Source organism: Staurois parvus, unplaced genomic scaffold, assembly GCF_062004578.1.
Source record: "Staurois parvus isolate SC_StPar_1 unplaced genomic scaffold, SC_StPar_1.0 ptg000544l, whole genome shotgun sequence".
In the NCBI taxonomy this organism is placed as follows: domain Eukaryota; kingdom Metazoa; phylum Chordata; class Amphibia; order Anura; family Ranidae; genus Staurois; species Staurois parvus.
The window spans coordinates 10,402,118-10,425,506 of record NW_028318340.1 but is presented as its reverse complement, the minus strand read 5'-3'; the positions used below and the strand labels follow the sequence as shown (position 1 = coordinate 10,425,506).

Here is a 23,389-nt window from a genome sequence, read left to right as displayed (position 1 = left end):
CATTAAGTGAATCCCTACTGAGGGATCAACACATAACACCATGTGGCAAGAGCCCACCCCACACAGAATATTTTAGTTCTGCATTAAAATATATACACTACATATTCTTACCAAATAGTAAATAAGCTTTTAATTAAGCCATTTACTGTAGTTAAAGCCACTGTGGAGCAATTAATCCTCAACATTCACAATAGAAAAAAGAAAGTTGCAAGTAATATGCTTTTATTCAGTCTCCTGTGCTGTTCTGTGAAGTTTTAGGCCTAGTTCCCACTGGCATTGAAAGCAGTGCTGTTCACATTATCAAAATAAGTCATTTCGCTTCAAAATGAAAGCCTCTTATCGAGTCTGGAGGAGTTTGAAACCATTCAATGCCCCCCATTCAAATCTATGGTTGTACTCCGCAAGCGCACTGGTGGTGCATTAATGATATTACAGTTTATTACAGGCATTTGTGGTATGGGTTAACGCTTGTAAAACACTTAAAAAATTTGTCAAAACTGTGCATAAGGCATTTGGGGAGCATTTTTACCGCTTGTAAAACACCAGTCTAATGCCCACACTAATGCTATAGGAGCATTTGTTAAGAGTTAGAAATTTTTATATCAGCTGGGCTTCAGAAGATGGGGATCATATAACCATAAATATAGCGGGGACCGGAGGGGTGAGGAGGGGATAGGTGAATTACAACTTTTAATAAAAAATGTAAGAATACATGGCACAGATAATTATTATAGGGTGGGTTGGAAGACCATTTGAACTGAAGCTCGCACATGTATTTACCACCAAGATTTGTGTGCAATGGGGCATGGTAAGCAACTGAAGGGGTGTAGTAGCGCTGACATCATGGTGGGCCATAAGTATGGGCCTGGAAAGTGGAGGTAGGTCATATGACTTTGCAGTTGAAGAATGAGCTGCACAGAGTTGAGAGCAGATAGAAAAATATACAGATAGAGGAAGCAGAGAGGCATATTGAACTGAGCAAGGGGACCATTAGTGAGAGATACAAGGAAGATATTTCTTGGCAGGGCCATGGATAAAGGGGTACCACCAGTCCTCCTGTACGGGGCTCAGGCCAGCAGAGGGCCCAGGCAGCTGTGTGAATCAGATATGGGAAGGGAATGTGGCCGGCATGTGGGAGGGGGAGCAATTACTGGAATCAATCCCCTATATGGCTCTCTCTGTAGCAGCTGAAAGCTGGCTTCTTCTCCTCTCCATCCCACTGGTTTTCAGCTGCTGCAGAGAGAGTGAGCCATACAGGGGACAAGTTCCAGTAATTCCCCCCCCCCCCCAGTGCACCCATCACCCTCCCTTGCACCATATGTTTCCCCCTGCTTCCCAGGCCCCCCCCCCCCGTATGTGCCCCCACTCCCCCAGTGCTGTTGGCCTTCCTCCTCTCCTTCCCACCAGCAGCTGCAAGCACACAATAGGATTCTTCAGGATGGAGAGTGGGGGAAGGGTCCGGTAAATCTGTCATATTTCCATCCCCTTCCTTTCCTGAATGAAGTGATTAGTACCGATGACCATTCATTAAAACTGAAGCATAGCAAACTGTTTTTTTTTGTGGGAGGAGGGCCTATCAGGTTGGGTGTATGGGGCCCCATGAATTCTAACAACAGCCCTGTCTCTTGGGGTTTTTGGGTCAAGGGATAGAAATAGAGAGAGGGTAAAATGGAGGGACAGTGAAAGTGACATGAAAAGCCCAGATAATGGGGAGCTGATAATGGCAATAAAACAGCCCACAAACCAATGGAGGGAGAAAAACAGAGAGATGGTGTAAGCCTGCAGGTACAGGACAGGTAAACCTAAGCTACAGTACTTTCAAATGTGCAGTATAGCTGAGATGGTTATAGGCTCCTATAGCTTTAGGAGTGGAAAGCTGTATCTCTTAAAAACTAGATGTTTGTTTTTTTTAAATATATTTTTTCATTTTTCAAGAGTTTTAGACGGTTACAATGATATCCATTTTAATTTGTGCCAAAACATGTGGGCTTGAGTTTCCCAGCTAATGATGACAAACAGCAAGTTTTTCAAGTCAGGACCTCTACTTTTTAGAGTTTCTTTGCAGAAAAAGTCACTGAGTGTATGGTTAGTACCAGCAAGCAAACAATATTTTTACTTAAGTACACAGATCGTAATGACAAATCCTTTAGAGAACTGAACTCAACCACACACTTTGAAGTCTATTTCTCTAAAAAATGAGCCACTGAGCATGTAGTTGCTACCTGCAAGCGAATTGACATATGTATTGATGTTAACCAGGCGGAAATGGCTAAAAAAAACCACAGGGATGTGAACTTGCAACCTCACAGCTTTAAATTCGCTTCTAGGCAGAGTAAGATACTGCGTTTGGGGTTGACAGCAGCAAGCAAAACTGACATTTGTACCCAGATAGTGAGGCCATGGGGAATTATTCTCTGAAATATACATTTTCAAACCTGTTCCTCTACAGACTAAACCAGCAGGTCTAATGTGAATTAATCCCAGCACATTGTCATTTGCACTAGAGTTACCCAGACAATATTTCTTTAAAGTGCGATTAAACTGTATCTGAGCTCCACACACTGAGAACGATGTTTAATTCATTTTTCATATTCAAAGCAAACTCATCCATCCATGTCTCCATATTTTATGTTGTTGAGAAATCATTTTGAAAAAGAACCCCCTAGCATCTCTAGCTGTGGCCATCTTAAGTAAGGGCAGATTATTCATATAGCATTTATTTCCAGGAATTCATCTGCCTTTAGCTCAAGCATGCAGACAGGAGGGTGTGCTTAGCTGAGGAAACCCTTCTTCCCCTCCTCCAGATGAAAGAAAAAAATTGAACATGAAGACTCCTGGGATGTATGATAACATTTTGGCTTAGACCAGAAACCAGAAAGTAACTGATAAATGTAAAAAAAAAATAAAACAAGTAAATGCAATATGCCTACCTCTCTATTTACTAATGCTAGCAGTATAAGGGTTAAAAATGAGTTATGTTGATTCAGAGAGTGTAGTTCGGATTTAAAAAGCAGTTGTAAAAACAACATGTACAGATTTACAGAACTATGAATGAGAAATATTTAGGTCATCAAAGGACTGAACCTACCATCTAATCAAGACAATCCACAATGAGGGGCAGAAGTAATGCAGAAGAGCGCAGGCTGGTAGGAAAGAGTAAGGAGTAGGACTAGATATAGAGGTGTTGAAATGATGCTAGGCATATGAAGGCATGGCCAGTACATTGAAGGAATGGCAATGTTGGTGATGCAGGTGAGTGACAAGGCCAATCTCTACTCACATCCAGGGGCGGACTGACCATTCAAGCTCTCGGGCACTGCCCGAGGGCCCGGGGTCAGTAGGGGGCCCCATGAATTGCCCCTGGTACCTTTTATAGGCTTTTTTGGGTGTGCTTTGAGTGTGGGCCCCATGATCCCCTATTGCCCAGGGGCCCCATGAGTTGTCAGTCCGCCCCTGCTCACAGCATACAAAAATCAATCCCATCCCACCTTTTGGTAGAGGTATTGATGTCACTGTAATGTCACCTTTTCCTCTTTGAGGGAATACTTCTGGGCATCCCCTCCCCTGCCTTCTTTAGCCAGGCTATACACTTTTCTTGGCCTGCTTCAAACTTCTATCACTGGCTGGATCTCAGATGTCACAGATCACATTTACTTAAAGGATAACTCCACTTTCAGGGGGAAGACAAATAGCAAATAAAAAAAATAATATAGCATATACCATTGCAACACAAGTCATATTGTAAAACAAACCAAACAAAAGGAAACATCTTCGCTAACCCAAATATATATCAAAAACCATATTTACTATGTTGCAGCTCCCCCTGTTGTGTGTACAAACACCAATATTATTATTATTATATAGCATTTATATAGCGCCAGCAGTTTGCTCAGCGCTTTACAATATAAAGGAAGGCAATACAGTAACAACACAGTTCAATACAAGAGGGTTAGGAGGGCCCTGCTCCTTGGAGCTTACAATCTAAGAGATAGAAATCAATATAGAAAAAGTGTAGTAGTGTAGTGCAACTAAAATGTGTATAATCCAATATAAGTATGCAATAAGAATTTAAAAAAAAAAAAAAAGACAAATGCATGTAAATGCATCAAACACATTTAGTGATATAACAGATGATATGAATAGATAAAATGCAATGAATAACCCAATATAAAATGTGGAAAAAATGTAAATAATGGCAAACTAATGTAAATGCATAAAACACAATTAGTGATATAACTGATGATATAAATAGATAAAGTGCAATGAATCCCAACCTGCCTTGTAAATGCAGAGCCTAATAATTCATATTCCCCTATAAACTTCATAAATACTAAAAAAAAAAAGCATGTAAACGCATATACATTAAACTAATATAAACAAATGCAAAATTCATTAAAAATCCCAAGATATCCAGTGAGATATTTCTTTCTTCAAAATATCATGTTTTGTGACATGCATCTGTCATGTGTGCTCAGTATAAAGTTGCTGATGTGCTACACCACAGTGAACCATCACCTTCCAATGCTGCCACTTACCTCATGGTTTGACCCACACAAAGGTAGGGCCAAACACACTTTCCGAACACTCTGGGTGTAATAACTGGCAATATTCCTCCAATTCACTTGTAATAGGTAAGTGTCACTTTAAGACCGCAAGACTCCAGCCAAATCAATGTGAAAAATGAAACAAAAAAGATCTCATGGTGCAGTATCAGAGTAACTTGATATTGTTTATTATTAATATTATTATACAGTATTTATAAAGCGCCAACAGTTCGCTCAGTACATTACATTATTAAAAGAAGATTTAAAACATTCAAGTATGGTGCACTTATCACATCCAGTGCACTAGATTGATTGCTTGTTACATTTACATTCCAATAGTATATTGTCCCCTTAAGGATGCATATTTCTGGAGTAGTGTCTAAAATGGCAGAGCTCACACTTCTGGGCATAATGCCAATGAACATCTAAATGATTCAGAGAAGGATTGGGAGAAAGTGCTGTGGTCAGAGGAGACCAAAATTGAGCTCTTTGGCATTAATTCAACTTGCGTGTTTGGAGGAAGAAAAATGCTGACTATGACCCTAAGAACACCATCCCTACAGTCAAGCACGGAGGTGGAAACATTATGCTTTGGGGCTGTTTCTCTGCTAAATGTACAGGATGTCTTTTCTGTATTACGGGGCCAATGGCCAGGGCCATGTATTAAAAAATCTTGGATGAGAACCTTCTTCCCTCATCCAGAACACTGACGATGGGTCATGGATGGGTCTTCCAGCATGACAATGACCCAAAACACACCGCCAAGGCAACAAAGGAGTGGCTCACGAAGAAGCAGTCTCCAGACCTTTATCCTATATAAATTTATGGAGGGAGCTGAAAGTCTGAGTTGCCAAGCAACAGCCAACAAACCAAAAGGATTTAGAGAAGATCTGTAAAGAAGAGTGGACCAAAATCCCTCCTGAGTTATGAGAAAACCTGGTAACCAACTACAAGAAATGTCGTACCTCTGTGCTTGCCAGCAAGGGTTTCTCCACCAAGCACAAAGTCATGTTTTGCCTGGGGATCAAATACTTATTTTACTCACTGAACTGCAACTCAGTTTATAAAATTTGTATCATATGTTTATTCTGGATTTTGGGTTGATATTCTGTCTCTATCATTTAAAATACACCTATGATAAAAATTATAGACCCCTCATTTCTTTGTAAGTGGGCAAACTTACAAAATCTGCAGGGGATCAGATAATTATTTTCCCTACTGTATAGTGAAAACATCCCTTTAAAAGTGCCATAACAGTACATCTAATACAGCAATGGTATACATTTTCCTGCTTCCTACACAAGTAAATGATCAGAGCAGAGAAAATACACAGCATGGGAAAGCACTATGAAGCAGATTGCCCACACTAAGTGGGTTTACTGTGAGTCATTTCTTTCTACACTGCACAAGCTTTTTGTTCTGTGCTTTCATATGGCCATGGTAAATAAAATATGGATTAGAGGAAAGAACATCGTGTATGTTTCCAAACATATCTTTTCATCAGATCGCCCTTTATGAGATTTTCAGATAAACTTATGAGACTAAAAGCACTTTTAAAGGATAAGTCGACACAAAACTTAAATGTCATTATTTGGTGTATACTAGCTTTACAGAAAGCAAATGAAGGCAGACTGGAAGCAATACAACAAAGTATATCATTTGCATGCATATCACGACACAGACAAACGGGGTTAGTTTCAGACATTGCTGTCTGATGTTAGAATGGTGGGCATTCTCGGTGCTCTATAGGTGCAGCTTGGTTGCCTTGAGGAACATGATAAAAGGAAATCTGTACTGAGAAAAAATTGAGGCTCCCATTGCTATCCTCTCCTTCTAAAATTGCTAGTTTCCGGGCTGTTATACTAATCCTGAAAGCTTTAAAAGACAGCTTCACTTTTAGTTCTGCCAACCAGCCAGTACTACACTAGCACAGGCAAGTGGATTAATTGGTTGGAAAGCAGTGCACTCTTTAAAGTCTGTATCTTTGCATAGATCCACAAGAAACAAAATGAGATGGAAGCTTTCTACATGCGGTGGGCAAAATAATCTAATTCTTAAATGTAATTTTCCATCAGTTGTATAAGCCTTAACAATGTGTGTAGAGCACAAAAGATGTAAATGTTCATACTTTAAGAAGGTCAAAGACAACATGGCCATCCCCCAATACGCCTTTGAACAGATTATCTAAAGGAAAAAACTTGTTTTGCCCTTGAAAGTAATGTTCTAGAGAGATAGAAAGATGAAAGATGTATTCACTTTATTGTGTTCTAAAGAGGTGTTTATATCCTCAAAAAAATCAATTATTTGTTCGATATGTACATTTGTACATTGTGCTAACAATACGTTTCTTTACTGGGTTAGGTCCATAGCACAGCCGCACCTGGACACTTCTCATAAAGAGCCAGTTCTTTGCTGCAAGTACAACAAAGCCTTTCGGCAAGTGGTAACCTGCTCAGAGGGGTCGGTAAGTGTTTTAGAAGAGCTGACATTCAGTTGTTATAGATTTTTACTGCCGTTATCAGGATCATTGAGTAAAAATTACAATAAAGTATTACAGAATATGAATGTTTTTTTAGATGGATTGTTTAACAATGGAATTGTATATGCAATATGATTTTTTATTTATTTTTATTTTTTTGCAGGTAGTTCGAATTTGGGATTTTGAGACTGGAAAGCAAGCTTTTGAATTTAATGATGCCCATGGAGATGCTGGTATCACATGTATGACCTTTGACCCAAGTGGAAGAAGGTATGCTACAGAAACACTGAACTCTGTGTTACTCCTGACCTCTGCACTGTGTCTTAACTCCATGTTACTTACGTCTAAAACTCTTCACTCTACCTTACATACTACTGGCCTCTTAAGGCTGTGTTAATTACTCCTGACCCTGCCATCTGCTTTAATTCTTCCTGACATCTGCAGTGTGCATTACATACTACTGACATCTGCATTACTTTCAACTCCTGCAATCTGCATTACACACTACTGACTTCTGAACTTGGTGTTGCTTACTCCTGACCCCTGCACTCTGCATTACATACTAATGACCTCTGAACTTACTTCTGACTCCTGTACTCTGTGTTACATTCTACTGAATTCTGGACTCTGTGTTGCTTACACCTAACTCCTGCACTCTGCCTTACACACTACTGGCATCTGAACTCATTGCATTATTTACTCCTGCCCCCAGCACTCTGCCTTAGTTACTCCTGACCCCTGCATTCTGCATTACATACTAGTGACCTCCAAACTTTGCGTTGGTTACTACTGACCCCTGAATTCTTCAAACCTTCCTTACTTTTTAACAAGGCCTTCCCAGGTTATCTAAATAAAAAAGCACACTGCAGCCTGGTGATCTTGATCTCTTTCATGTTGTTCAGGTTGTTCTCCACTTCTCCATGGTTGCCTACCCCTGCAAAAGCTTTTGTGAATCTTTGAGGATATTTGAGAACAAATAACACATTAAACCAAATGAGCTGATTTACCAAAACTGGAGAGTGAAAAATCTGGGGCAGCGGAGCATTGTAGCTAATCTGCTTCTAACATCAGCTTGTTCAGTTAAGCTTTGAGCAAAAAAAAAAAAGGAAGCTGATTGGTTTTTATTATTATTATTATTATTATTATTATACAGTATTTATAAAGCGCCAATAGTTCACTCAGCGCTGTACATTACAAAGGGGGACAGAACATGTGACAGAACAATACCAATACAATGCAAAACATGAGGGGATCGAGGGCCCTGCTCTTTCGAGCTTACAATCTAGAAGGGATGGGATAGTGGTACAGGAGGAGATAGCTGTGGGGGATGGAGTGGTAGGAAGAGTGGAGGAGGTCAGCAAGTTAGCAGGGGGTGAGGTAGGCTTCCCTGAAGAGATGGGTTTTCAGGGTGCGCCTAAAGGAGAGGAGAGTAGGTGATAATCTGATGGGTTGGGGCAGGGAGTTCCAGAGGATGGGTGACACCCTGGAGAAGTCCTGGAGGCGGGCATGGGAGGAGGAGACCAGGGAACTAGAGAGAAGGAGGTCTTGTGAGGAGCGGAGTGTGCGTGCTGGGCGGTACTTGGATATTAGGTCAGTGATGTAGTTCGGGGCAGTATGGTGGACAGCTTTGTACGTCAGTGTTAGGATTTTAAATTTGATCCGTTGCGCAATCGGAAGCCAGTGGAGGGATTGGCAGAGGGGGGTGGCGGAAATGGAGCGGTTGGAAAGGTGAATGAGTCTGGCAGCCGTATTCAGGATCGACTGAAGCGGGGATAGCCAGCGGCGAGGCAGGCCAGTGAGGAGGGAGTTGCAGTAGTCGAGTCGTGATATGATGAGGGAGTGGATGAGCTGTTTAGTAGTTTCTGGGGTTAGGAACGTGCGGATTTTGGCGATGTTGCGGAGGTGGAGTCTGCACGAGTTTGTTAAAGATTGGACTTGGGGCTGGAAGGATAGGTTGGAGTCCAGAATGACACCAAGTACTCTGGCCTGCAGAGCGGGTTTGATATTGGCGTTGTTGGATGTGATGTAGAAGTCAATGGGGGGTGGGGTTCGGGCTGGGGGGAAGACAAGGAGCTCGGTTTTGGAGAGATTCAGTTTAAGGAAGTGGAGCGACATCCAATCTGATATGTCGCTCAGTAGGTGTGTGATTTGGGCAGAGACCGAAGGGGTGAGGTGGGGGGTTGAGAGATAGATTTGTGTGTCGTCGGCATAGAGGTGGTAGTTGAAGCCGTGCGAGTGTATGAGTTGGCCAAGGGAGGAGGTGTAGATGGAGAAGAGAAGGGGCCCAAGGACAGAGCCTTGAGGGACCCCAACAGAGAGGGGGAGTGAGGGGGAGGTGGTAGCATTATAGGTAACGCTGAAAGAGCGTTGTGACAGGTAGGATGAGAGCCAGGAGAGAGCAGAATCTCTGAGGCCGAGGGAGTGTAGTATTTTGAGGAGGAGGGGGTGGTCAACTGTGTCGAAGGCCGCAGAGAGGTCAAGGAGTAGGAGCACTGAATAGTGGCCATTAGCTTTGGCGGTTAGAAGGTCGTTGGAGAGTTTGAGTAAGGCGGTTTCGGTGGAGTGTAGGGGGCGGAAGCCAGACTGTAGGGGATCGAGGAGGTTGTTGTCATTGAGGTGAGAGCATAGGCGGGTGTAGACGAGACGCTCGAGGAGTTTAGATGTAAGTGGGAGCAGGGAGATGGGTCTGAGGTTGTTCGGGTCATTGGGGTCCAGGGAGGGCTTTTTAAGTATGGGGGTGATGTGTGCATGCTTCAGTGGGGAGGGGAAAGTGCCGGAGGAGAGGGAGAGATTAAAGATGTGGGTGAGGGAGCGTAGGATGGAGGGGGAGGGAGGTCGTAGGAATTGTGAAGGGATAGGGTCGAGGGGGCAGGTGGTGAGGCGGGCATCAGAGAGGATCTTGGAGACTTCCTCAATGGTAGTAAGGTCAAAGGTGTGGAGTGTTGGGGGAGCTTCAGTATGAGGAATGTAGGGTGGGGTGGGAGTGGAGGTCAGAGCAGTGGTGGGGCCGTGGGAGAGGGGTGATGAGGGGGTAGCTGAGTGAGGGGGAACGGGGTCGGAGGGAGTTTGAGCAGTGACGAAGTCCCTGCGGGTAATGTCGAGGGGGAGGGGGGATGAGGGGGTAGCTGTGTGAGAGGGGACGGGTTGAGAGGGCGTGTGAGTTGCGGCAATGTCCTTGCGAATTGTGTCAATCTTGTTTTTGAAGTGATTGGCAATCTCAAGGGCGGTGAGTGAGGTGCTGGGTGGAGGTGGGGGTGGAGAGAGTAGAGAGTTGAAGGTGGAGAAGAGTCGGCGAGGATTGGAGGAGAGGGCCTTGATGAGGGTCAGGAAGTAGGCTTGTTTGGCTGCGTGGAGGGAGGAGGTGTAGGTGCGGAAGGCAGATTTGTAGCAGGTGAAAGCTTGTTGGGATTTTGTTTTGCGCCATAGTCGCTCCAGGGCACGACTGCGTCGTTTGAGGGTTTTGGTGTGATCAGTCTGCCAGGGCTGGAGCGGTCGGAGTCTGATGTTGCGTGTGGTTAAAGGCGCTAGTGAGTCAAGGGCTGCTGACAGCGCGTTGTTGTAGGCAGTCATAGCCAAGTTGGGGCAGGACAGGGGGAGGATGCGGTCGTGGAGTTGATCAGCTGCAGAGTGGAGGGGGGCAGGGTTAAGGTTGCGGAGGTTACGGCTGGTAGTAGTGTGACATTTGGAGGGGTAGGCGTTGGAGGACGAGGAGATAGAGAAGGTGATCAGGTTGTGGTCAGAGAGAGGGAAGGGGGTGTTAGTGAGGTTGTGGGGAGCGCAGCGGTTGGAGAAGACAAGATCAAGGATATTACCGTCGGAGTGGGTGGTGGATTGTATGCACTGTGCAAGTGCAAAGGAGGAGGTTAAGTGGAGGAGACGGGCTGTGTCCGGGTTGTCAAGGTTGACAGGGATGTTGAAATCCCCAAGAATGATGGTGGGTAGCTCAGAGGAGAGGAAGAAGGGTAGCCAGGAGGAGAAGTCTTCCAGGAAGCGGGGTATGGATCCAGGAGGCCGGTATATCACAGCAATCTTCAGGGGGGTTGGGGAGAATAGTCGGACGCAGTGGGCCTCGAAGGAGGAGAAGGATAGGGAGGGGGGGTTTGGGAAGACTCGGAAGGTGCTCTGCGGTGACAGGAGCAGACCAACCCCACCACCTTTACGACCGTTAGGCCTGGGTGAGTGGGTCCAGGTGAGCCCTCCATAGGAGAGAGCAGCAGGGGAGGTAGAGTCAGTGGGCTGGATCCAAGTTTCCGTGATCGCCAGGAGGTTGAGGGAGCGGGAAACAAAGAGGTCGTGGATGGCGGTAAGCTTGTTGCACACCGATCGGGCGTTCAGGAGTGCACATGAAAACGGGGGGGAGATTTATGCAGAGCTGCACCAGATTTTGCACTCTCAGTTTTAGTAAATCCAGATACCTATACTGCAATGCTACACTGCTGACCTCAGTGCCACTCTGCTTAAAATCCCTTGTAATCAAAAGAGAATTCAAGTGCCAAACAATGGTAAAAATGTAAATATGTAAACAAATGGTAGCCATAAATGTTATGACAAGATCCTATACTCAATCGTGTCATGAGTAGATCAATCAAGAAATGATGATTTCATTGAAAAGTATTAGTTGTATACTGTTTAATCATTTTGTATTCACCAGGTTGATCACTGGAGCAAGAGATGGTTGCCTAAAAGTATGGAATTACAATAATGGTCAGTGCCTGCACACCCTAAGAAGAGGTAAACAGAACTTTATCATAGTAATTCTAAGTACAATGTAGTTCTCCACTAGGTGAGGCACAAGGTATGTTCTATTCATTCTCTGACTGTTCTGAACGGTGACCTAAATTTCCCTCTATATGCCTGTCCCCAATCCACACTTGTTTTACATTCAGAGGATAAGGATCAGTTATACCGCCTGATGTTTTTTATTATTATGTAGTAATAAATATGGAAAGAAACAAAAGTGTGCACAAGGCCACAGAATAGACAAATTGGAAAACGGTGTCACGCAGGCTAATAAACCATTTATGTGCTTTACTAACATATCAGTTTCTTTAGAATTGATTTACTGAAATGTGTGCAGTTGTGCACAGTAAATAATAAAATGAATGCACTTAAAGTGTTACTAAACCCACAACAGTAAAATCAGTCTGTATATGCAGTAAAGCATTCTTGTTATACTCACTGTGAAACCTAAGGGGTTCATCCTCTGCATTGTATAAGAAGGCTGTTTGATCCTGTATTCTCTGATCCTCCCCTTCTTCCAGTGTCCCCCTCTTATCTCCTGATAAGGCATATTGTGTGGAGTCATGCATAAAAGTGGCCACCCGCCCAAGTCTATAACTGGCTTATGAAGCAAGGACACATAAACAGGCATCACATAGTGAAAAAAGGGGGAGAGAACAATGTTCTTGGACAACTTGCCAGCCAGCTTGCTAACAACCGAATTAACCTGTCTAACAGTATGCGTTTATAACAGGGGTTTAGTTAGCACACATTTGCAAATACATACGTAAGCCACAGAGCCACGACACGGCACCCTGATCATCTGTGGTCCTAACTCTAAAATTTGTGAGTCCCCATAGTAGAGGCACATGCATTTAATGGATAGATCAAGGGCAGGTGGACCTGAGGGAGCCACCCCCCTTAAAGGCAAAGGAGTGCACTGGACCCCAGCATGTAGCACAATGGCAACCAGGGTCCTAGTGCACCCACGTACCAAAAAATCAAACATGCATAAAAGTGGCCACCCGCCCAAGTCTATAACTGGCTTATGAAGCAAGGACACATAAACAGGCATCACATAGTGAAAAAAGGGGGAGAGAACAATGTTCTTGGACAACTTGCCAGCCAGCCATATTGTGTGGAGTCACTCTGCACATACTCAGTTTGGTGTGTATTGCTAGGGAGGGTTTTTTCTTCTCGGGAGAGTGCATGTGATCAGCACAGGGCCAATCAGCGCTGTCCAGACAGAGGTCAGGGATTCTGCATCCTCCTAGAGCAGAATGAAAACTCCTCCTACAATCTTTCACATGTGCTCTGCTGGACACTGACAGAAGTCACAAGACTGCTTTAACTGCTGATGAGAAAAGGTATTTAGCAGTTTATATTTACAAAAATAATTGCACTTCCATGTTCTGTGTACTGGGGGAGATCGGATATAGTGAATGCAGGGTCCTGGGTTTAATAACACTTTAAACCTATATGTAAACGTACCCCAGATGTCGGAGTTCATCATGGCCTGAACTTTGCTAGGGGTCTTATATAGAAACAAAACTTCCAGTATTTGTTGCATTCAAATCTTCAAGCCAGGTTTCATAGCAGGGATATGTCTTTTTCACATTTATGGATTTCAGGAGAAGAGCACAGCTCAAACCCTTCTACTTTCTCTCTTCACACAAACAGGGTCCACATCACCTTTAGACTGTATAACAGGGCAGGAGCCAAATCATATAGACACTTGCGAGGCCTTGCTATCTTGAGGTTCCAGGCGGGTCAATAGGCCAGGCTCTGCAATGCAGCAGAGGACCGATTACAGTAGCCCAGTTGCCAGGGGTGATTCGTCTTGAATCTGTGGACCATCTGCCCCTCAGAGCCCTCCATCACTCAACCACCATCGTTCTTGCTGGTGGCTTTACTTAATTCTCTTGTCCTATCTTCATATTTTTCTATAAACTGGGCTGCAGCACAACACATTTCACTCACAGTACATTGGAGGACATAGAGCCAGGCGAAAGGGTGTGCTTCAAATAAGTTAACTGGATGATGGTAATAAGCAGTTCCAAATAATGGCAGGTTAATCAGAGACAATACCTAAAAGCGGTCCTCGCTGATACAGTCTTTTCTGTTTTCTGTATAAACACAAGGGGCTGCTGTGGTGCTTTACTTATCTTACACTTCCTGGGATGAGACACCCCCAACATTAAAGTCTCACACTCAGATTTATTCCAAACCATGATGAAATGTCCCTATTATGGGGTGCCCAGAGAGGGGAAAGCAAAGGCCTTTATCAATTCACGCCTATTTCTGGGACTCCTGGACCTCCTGGACTAACTTCTCCCCTTGTTATTATTATTATTATACAGGATTTATGTAGAGCCAAAAGTTTGCGCAGTGCTTTACAATATAAAGAGAGACAGTACAGTTACAATACAATAAAAAACAAGAGGCTTAAGAGCGTCCTGCTCCTAAGAGCTTACAATCTAATAGGGTGGAGCAAGCGTTACTAAGTATTATAACTGTGGGGGATGAGCTGATGAAAGTGATAAATGTTAATTTGGAGGCTTGATAGGCTTCCATGATGTGATGAGTTTTCAGGGATCACCTAAAGGCAGAGTAGGGGACAGCTGGACAGATTGAGGTAGAGAGTTCTAGAGGATGGGAGAAGCTCTGGCATAGTCCTGGAGATGAGCATTGAGGGAGGAGACAAGGGAGCTTGAGAGCAGAAGATCATAGGAGGAGCAGAGAGGACTGTTTGGGTGATATTTGGAGACAAGATTGGATTATTAGCCCTACCACAGAGGGGTGGAGAGGAACACATCCACAAGGAAAAGGGCACCACAGAAGAAGAACATTGTTCATTTTAATACATGTAGGCTTATCAAAGGCAAAGTCACCAAAGGACCCTTGTGTGAGAATTCAAAAAGCTGATCATTGTAAGCACCCCCCTCAGTGGTAAACGGGTTGTCTCATACCTGTAGCTGATACATTTGTAGGACAGCTAGCTTACTGGCCTTACAGGCTAAAAAAAGAAAATTAATCCAGCCACCACATCTAAGAACTGGTAAGCTGCAATATAATAAATGTTTGCTTTTGGCTTCAATACAGACACCAGGATTGTATATAATACTGACAGGTAGGCTGGCTTTCACCTGTCAGGTGGAAGCAGTTGGGTAGCTGCGCTGCCACCCAATCACTTCCACGGCCCCCAAAACCTGTGCCCCCCCCCCCCTGAAAAAGTATTCATACCTCTTGAAATTTTCCACATTTTGTCATGTTACAATAAAAAATGTAAATGTATTTTAATCTCAGAATAAATACAGCTGTTCTATAAAGCCCTCAGAGATTTGTTAGAGAACATTAGTGAACAAACAGCATCATGAAGGCCAAGGAACACAACAGACAGGTCAAGGATAAAGTTGTGGAGAAGTTTAAAGCAGGGTTAGGTTATAAAAAATATCCCGAGCTTTGAACATCTCATGTAAATAAATATATAATGCAGCACTAAATACATAAAGTGATAGATGCATATATAGTGAAGCGCAAGGTAATAGCACTAAAGTGACCACAACATATATAAAGTGTGTTGACAAAATTGACGAAAATAAATGTGAATGGAATATTCAATAGTGACAATAGTGAAAAATTCCGCACAAAAGATTATTAATGATGAACTGATTAATAATGATGGATAAATCTGAAAGAAATTGAAAGAAATCTGAAAGAATATGAAGAAACATATAATGAGTGCAAAGTGATCTGTAAACCTCCGTGCACGTGACTTCCATGATAATGCGCCTGAATATATATCCAAATAATCCTTGGCGAACATCTGGGCTCAGGAGGGGAAAGGGGCTCCGCTGGCACACTGACAGCACACAGGGAATGACTCCAGACCTCACACACCAGACCCTTACAGCACACAGGGACAGCTCGTTAGTACCTCTCCAGCAAAGATATGTGTTGCCAAAAGAGGATATTTTCCACCTTGAATGGCTCGCAGAAACAAGCCACAAACAAGAGTACTGATAGTGTAGTATTTTTTATTAATCCAGAGAAAAATCATCCATAGGGTATATCAGTACAACTTACAGAAACAAAGATGGCCGCCAGCCTTCCATGCAGCCTCGGTGGCGTAACGTCAATGCGGCAAGGCTCCTCCCTGACGTGTTTCATGCGCATGCACGTTATCAAAAGGATTTTGCAAGGCTCCTCCGTGACGGTCACGAAACGTGTCAGTGAGGAGCCTTACCGCATTAACGTCATGTCAAAAGAGCTTTGGCTGTACTTCTCCTTTAACCTGTTCTCGCTCGGCCAATGGGAAAATGATAGCCGAGCAGGACTCTCATCAATCTGTGTGGACAGGGCAGTTCTGTGGCAGGATTTTTCATCGGCTGTGTACCTCAGACACAGCCAATGACAGATCTGTGTATATAATAAAATATATATTTTTTTAATTTCTTCATTTTCCAAAAAATTATGACAAAAAATTTACAACTTCAAAAAACTTGCCATGCCTCTTATTAAATACCTTGGACTGTCTACTTTGCAAAAAGGGGTCATTTGGAGGGATACCTGTACTGTACTGACATTTTTGGGCCTCAAGAAATGAGATTGGTCGTCAGTACTTCAGGATTGATCAATTTTCAGATACAGTGGATATAAAAAGTCTACACACCCCTGTTAAAATGTCAGGACTCTGCGATGTAAAAAAAATAAGACAATGATAAATCATTTGAGAACTTTTTATGTGACCTGTAAACTGTACAACTCAATTGAACAACAAACTGAAATCTTTTAGGGGGGGAAGTAAACATAAAATATTTAAATAATCTGGTTGTATAAGTGTGCACACCCACTTATTAAAGTGCCTCTGATTAACCCCAAATAAAGTTCAGCTGTTCTAGTAGGTCTTTCCTGACATTGTCTTAATCGCATCCTACAGCAAAAGCCATGGTCCGCAGAGAGCTTCCAGAGCATCAGAGGGATCTCATTGAAAAGGTATCAGTCAGGAGAAGGGTACAAAAGAATTTCCAAGGCATTAGATATACCATGGAACACAGATCCCTCTGATGCTTTGGAAGCTCTCTGCGGACCATGGCTTTTACTGTAGGATGCAACTAAGAAAATGTCAGGAAAGACCTACTAGAACAGCTGAGCTTTATATGGGGTTAATCAGAGGCACTTTAAATGATGGCAGGTGTGTACTGACTCCTATTTAACATGATTTTGAATGTCACTGCTTAATTCTGAACACAGCTACATCCCCAGTTATAAGAGGGTGTGCACACTTCTGCAACCACATTATTTTAGTTTTTATTTTTACTTCCCTCCACCTAAAAGATTTCAGTTTGTTGTTCAACTGAGTTGTACAGTTTATGGGTTAAAAGTGGAAAAAGTTCTGAAATGATTTATCTTTGTCTAATTTTTTTTCATCAGAGAAACCTGACATTTTAACGGGTGTGTAGACTTTTTATATCCACTGTACCTAAAATGGTTGTACATTACAGTACAATTGTAAATAAACAATTTTTACTTTAACAGCGATTTGTTCGCATCTACGACTGTTCGTAATGTGAGGTCCGTTCGTATCTGTGAAAGTTCGCAACTCAAATGTTTGTAAGTCGGGGACTTACTGTATTAGTTTAAGGGTGTGCACACTTATGCAGCCATATTATTTTAGTTTTTTATTTTTACTTCCCTCCACCTAAAAGTTTTCAGTTTGTTGTTCAACTGAGTTGTACAGTTTATAGGTCACATTAAAGGTGGAAAAATGTCTGAAATTATTTATCTTTGTCTCATTTTGTTACATCACAGAAACCTGATATTTTAAGGGTGTATAGAATTTTATATCTACGGTATATTCCATAGTTTGTGAACTCTATAACATTCCTACAGACTAAATAATAAATACTGATTTGGGTTATTTTCACCAAAGAAATGTAGCAGAATACATCTTGGCCTAAATTTATGAAGAACTATTATTTATTTGCAAACTTTTATAACAGAAACAAAGAAAAATGTGGGTTTTTTTTCAAAATTTTCCGACTCTTTTTGTTAATTTAGTAAGTAATAAAAACCCCAGTGGTGATTATGTACCACCAAAAGAAAGCTCTAGTTGTGTGAACAAATTTATAAAAAGTTAGGGTACAGCGCTGTATGACCGCGCAATTGTCATTCAAAGTGTGAGAGCGCTGAAAGCTGAAAATTGGCCTGGGCAGGAAGGGAGTAAAAGTGCCCGGTATTGAAGTGGTTAAGGGAACATACCCATGGATTCTGAGTGCAGGTTCTGTATGTGAGAGGACACGTGAAGAATTAGGTGTAATTAACAGAGGTAGTATAAACATTTTTTATGTCATTAGTTAATATGAATTTAATCTTTTTCAGCAAACAAGTCTGATGAGATCTGTGACTGCACATATATAGAAATAAATAGAAACAAGTAAGATCATTTATTTACAACTGTGTATACCATGCATATACTACTTTTACTTGTTTTGCCTTTAAAACCCATGCAGTGCAGCCCTTCAATACATGCATGTTTTGCCTCATAAAAATGCTGCAAGTATGGAAAAATACCAATCTCGGCAGAAATGCAGAGGCTCCTAGTATCAAGTAGTGTGCCTGCAACCCTGAATTTGCTTTACTAAATTCCTAAGCAGTGTTGTCAGCCCTACCTGAGTTCTCCTTTCCTGGACTACAGATCTATGTGCTGAAATCACCAGCTCCTCTTTTCATCATCTCTATAAATTCAAAGTGTATTTCCACTTTGCAACCAAATTGGGATAACATCTACTTTATAGCGTGACATGAAAAAATATATAAAAATTGCAGCTTACTTTTTTTAAATACTGTATTCTGGACCCTCCAACAAGAAAATATCCTAATTAGTTCACTTTGTTTATGAGGGGGCTGGGCAGCTCTGTTTGCCATACTTAACCCTGTCTGTACTGCACAGGCAGATCTTCATTATCAATTGTAATTAGATTTGAATACTGTCTATCCTAACAAAGGGTTAAAGGCGTAAAGGCTGGGCTTCTTGAATTGTATGTTAATGAGGACAGACCTGGGACAGACTCACTATAACATTGTTCAAAAAAACCTTGCAGTCAGTATTGACACTACCTCATGAGAAACATCTAAAAGATTATACATTTTTAAAAAAAATATGGGTGCTGCGTGAATATGAACACATTGCAAACATATAGTGGGGTTTTCTCAAATCTGACTGCAAAAAATGGAAATACGCTTGCATGATTGGGGGAAAGAAACGTATTTCAGACATGGATAGTGGAGCAATATTGATTGGATTTTAACTGTTTAAAAGTTGATTTTTTAAAAAATACTTTGCAATATGACCTATGTAGATCTTATAGACTACCCCTTTTCCCTTTTTTTGAGAGTTTATACACATTCACATGATGGAGGATTCTAATATCTCTTATTACACAGATGAAATGATCTCAAGTGTTCCTGCATTAAATGTCCAAGCAATAGGGCTGATTTTCTTAGTTTTATGTCATGTACACACAGTCATGGCCAAATATACTGGTACCCCTGCATTTCTGTCAGATAATGCACCACATTGGCCTGAACAGTGTAATAATTACAAATGTTTAGACATTCTCATGTTTATTTCTTTTGTTTGTATTGGTATGACACAAAAAAGTGAATTGACAAAAAGCCAATTCTGACACATTATACCCAAAACTTCAAAAATTGACTGGACAAAATTATTGGCACCCCCAATTTATTATTTGGTAGCACACTCCTTGGAAAAAATAAGTGAAATCAATCATTTCCTGTAACCATCAATGAATTTCTTACACCTCTCTACTGGAATTTCGGACCACTCTTCTTTCGCCAACTGCTCCAGGTCTCTCAGATTGGAAGGGTTCCTTTTCCAACTGCTCTCCACAGATGCTCTGTGGGATTGAGATCTGGACTCATTTGCTGGACAGTGCAGTCCTCTCCAGCACTTTGTCTTAAACAATTTCTGAGTGCTTTTTGACATGTGCTTTGGATCATTGTTTTGCTGTAAGACCCATGACCTCTGACAGAGACCCAACTTTCTGACACTAGGCCCTACATTGCACCCCAGAATTCTTTGATAGTCTTCAGATTTCATAATGCCATGCATGGCTGTTTTGAGTTGAATATCAATAGAAATCATTAGAATTGTTACCTGTACTGGATTCTGAAAAGCTCAGCCCAGTAAATGTCCTATTCTGGTTTGAGTTGATTTTATGAACAGAAATTCCTAAAATATATTGATTATCTCACATATTACCTACGTATGTGTGCCACTCTTGTTGTATGCACAATTACCTATGTGGATGGAAGATACGTCATTATTTCTTTTTTCGCTTAATACTCATGGTTACACAGTCAAATCATAATCTCTAAATTGTCTTAAAAATTGTCTTCATGTTATACAGTATGTGCTGGATTCTAAAAAGCTCAATCCAGTTTTCTACTGCGCACTACTACATACTGGATTTTGCACTGAAAACTAATGCAAAGCAAATTTTACACCTGTCCAGTGTGAGTTTTTTTATTTGTTTTTCAATTTGTTGTTAACTGTATACATATTTGTTATTATATCTACAACTCACAGATCAGGACATTTATTTCAGGATTCCCCCAGATCTCAATCTTTTAAACCACTACAAAGAACAGACAATCTTGTGCAACAAAAATGGATATTTGCTTGAACACCATTGGGTGATTGATGTTAGCGTATTCATTTAGCCTAGTGAATGAGGAGAAGTTCTGCTGACTTCACTCATCCAATCATCTGCAAGCAAAAATCAGATTGTTTTGTTTTCTGAATTTTCACTTTGTTTCACCTAAATAACAAAGATACGTAAAATTTACTTTGCAAATTGAAAAGGAACCAGCTTTACTTCTTCACTAACTCAGCCTAAAAGTAACGTGTCATACCAGCTTCCTCTGTTCCCAATAGTGCATTGGGAGAAAACTGCTCATCATATTTTAATTTTCTTTCAGATATATTGTGGCTGTTGGATGGGATCGAAGGATAAATATGTATATTGTGAGTATGCTTTTTATAGTAATACATCCTAATATTTTACTTTCTGGGATAATCTCACACAACTGTCGGTTCACACTGAATCCGACTTTGAAATTGTGCGACATCACTTGAAGTTGCACAGATATCTATGCAAGTCACACGTGAAAGCACAAAAATAGTGCAGGAGCCTTTTTTTTTTAAATCGGTGCAGCACCACAAAGTTGGAGCCGCACTGATTTGAATGGTTCCATTGTGGACCATGAGGTGCGATCCGTCATGTGATTTGAAACTTTCAAATCAGATGACAAGTCACTCCGGTGTGGACCAGAGCTAAAAACAGTAGTTGGACAAATATTGGCATTTAGAAAAAGTATATTCTGCTTTGAAGTGTTTATGGGCTACTGGGCCTCTTCAGGCTTCTCAGCTGTAACGAGAATATTTTTATTGTTTTGTTATTGAATTTTATCACTTGTATAGAACAGTAGACATTTTTATGTACGGCAGTGTATTACAGAACACTTAGGATCTTTAATTCACATCACTCCTTACCCCAGTGGAGCTTACAAACTAGAGTTTTGCACACAGATACTAGGGACAGAAACCTATGTGAAATTCAAATGTACCTGTATGTTTTATATTGTGGGGGTTAACTGTATCACCCTGTGGAATACCAGGGAGAAAATAAATTATATGCAGTTTGGTTGCTTGAAAGAAACAGACCAAAACAGACACAAAGGGGGTTAGTTACTAAATCCTAATAGTGCAAAATCTGATGCAGCTCTGCATAGGAACCAATCAGCTTCAAGTTTTTATTGCCAAAGGTTAATTGAACAAGCTGAAGTTAGAATCTGATTGGCTACCTTGTACAGCTGCACCAGATTCTAAATGTTCCAGTTTTAGTAAATCTCCTGCAACGCATATTTGTGCTATAGAGCAAAGATCTGCTTTTTACTTCTACCCCCAGGGATACCCATTTAGGTATTAACTGAAACAGTTGAAGTAAAACTTGGTCTTCTGTGAATGAGTCATTCCAATGCAAGGGCCTGTTGCAATACTTGCCAGATGGTGACCAAAGTGCTCAAAGAATGATCTGATCCTTACTTCTATTGGAAAGCAGAGGAAAGGATCACACCTGCTGTCACATAAGAAGTATCAAAATAATTGCAAACAAAGCTCAAATAGCCAAAGCATTTATTATAATTAATTAATTAATTGACTCACTGTCAACTGCCCTTGACTCCCTGGCACCCCTAACCACACGTAGCATTAGACCCCGACTGCTTCAACCCTGGCAAAACGACCACACTAAATGCCTCAAACTACGCAGTCGCGCGGGAGCGCTTATGGCGCAAAACCAGATCCCGTTGCGCGTTCTCTCTCTATAAAGCCGCCTACCTCGCCTACACCACCTCCCTCCACGCCGCCAAGCAAGCCTATTTCATAACCCTTATCAACACCCTCTCCACCTGTCCTCGCCAGCTCTTCTCCATCTTCAAATCCCTGCTCTCTCCCCCCCCCACCTCCAACCAGCACCTCACTCACCGCCCACGAGATTGCCAATCACTTCCAAAACAAGATTGATGCAATCCGTAAGGACATTGTCAACTCACAATCCACCTCTCCACCCAGCCTCCCGCCCTCCTTTAACCCCTCAACCCTCCCCCGACCTCATAGCCGCACTACCCCCCACTATACCTAATGCCCCGCACACCATCACCTCCCCAACACTCTGCTCCTTCAGCCCAACTACCCCTAAGGAAGTCTCTAAGGTCTTCATTGAAGCCCACCTCACCACCTGCCCCCTGGACCCTATCCCCTCACAGCTCCTCCAGTCACCCCCCCCCTCCATCATTCGCTCCCTCACCCACATCTTCAATCTCTCCCTCTCCACCGGCACCTTCCCCTCCCCTCCCCTCCCTTCTAAAGCACGCGCACATCACCCCCATACTCAAAAAACCCTCCCTGGACCCCACTAACCTTAAAACCTTAGACCCATCTCCCTGCTGCCTTTCACTTCCAAGCTCCTTGAGTGCCTGGCCTACAATCGCCTAAGCGCCCACCTCACTGATAACAACCTCCTTGACAACCTACAGTCTGGCTTCCGTCCCCTGCACTCCACCGAAACCGCCCTACTTAAAATTACCAACGACCTGCTAACCGCCAAAGCCAATGGCCACTATTCTATCCTCATGCTCCTCGATCTCTCCGCGGCCTTCGACACTGTTGACCACCCTCTGCTCCTTGCCGAACTGCACTCCCTTGGAATCAGGGACGCTGCTCTCTCCTGGTTCTCCTCCTACCTTTCCCAATGCTCCTTCAGCATTACCTACAACACTGCCACCTCCCCCTCCCCCTCTCTGTCGGGGTCCCCCAAGGCTCTGTCCTCAGGCCCCTCCTCTTCTCCATCTATACCTCCTCCCTTGGCAAACTTATTCACTCCCACGGCTTCAATTACCACCTCTATTCCGACGACACCCAAATTTACCTCTCCACCCCGCACCTCACCCCCTCACTCTCCACCCGCATCGCCCACCTTCTAAACGACATATCAGATTGGATGTCGCTCCATTTCCTCAAACTTAACCTATCCAAATCCGAGCTCCTGGTCTTCTCCCCACC

The 23,389-nt window shown here is 42.5% G+C and overlaps 1 protein-coding gene across 1 annotated transcript in view; it reads left to right on the top strand.

Moving 5' to 3' along the window:
* LOC149451267 (cilia- and flagella-associated protein 337-like) overlaps positions 1–23,389 on the top strand; it is a 172,608-nt gene that overhangs the window by 88,825 nt on the left and 60,394 nt on the right. The window contains exons 16-20 of the mRNA XM_089690806.1: positions 6,906–7,008; positions 7,187–7,293; positions 11,675–11,754; positions 18,124–18,178; positions 20,746–20,791. Of these exons, the coding sequence (XP_089546932.1) occupies positions 6,906–7,008; positions 7,187–7,293; positions 11,675–11,754; positions 18,124–18,178; positions 20,746–20,791 (391 nt within the window). The remainder of the gene's footprint in view (positions 1–6,905; positions 7,009–7,186; positions 7,294–11,674; positions 11,755–18,123; positions 18,179–20,745; positions 20,792–23,389) is intronic.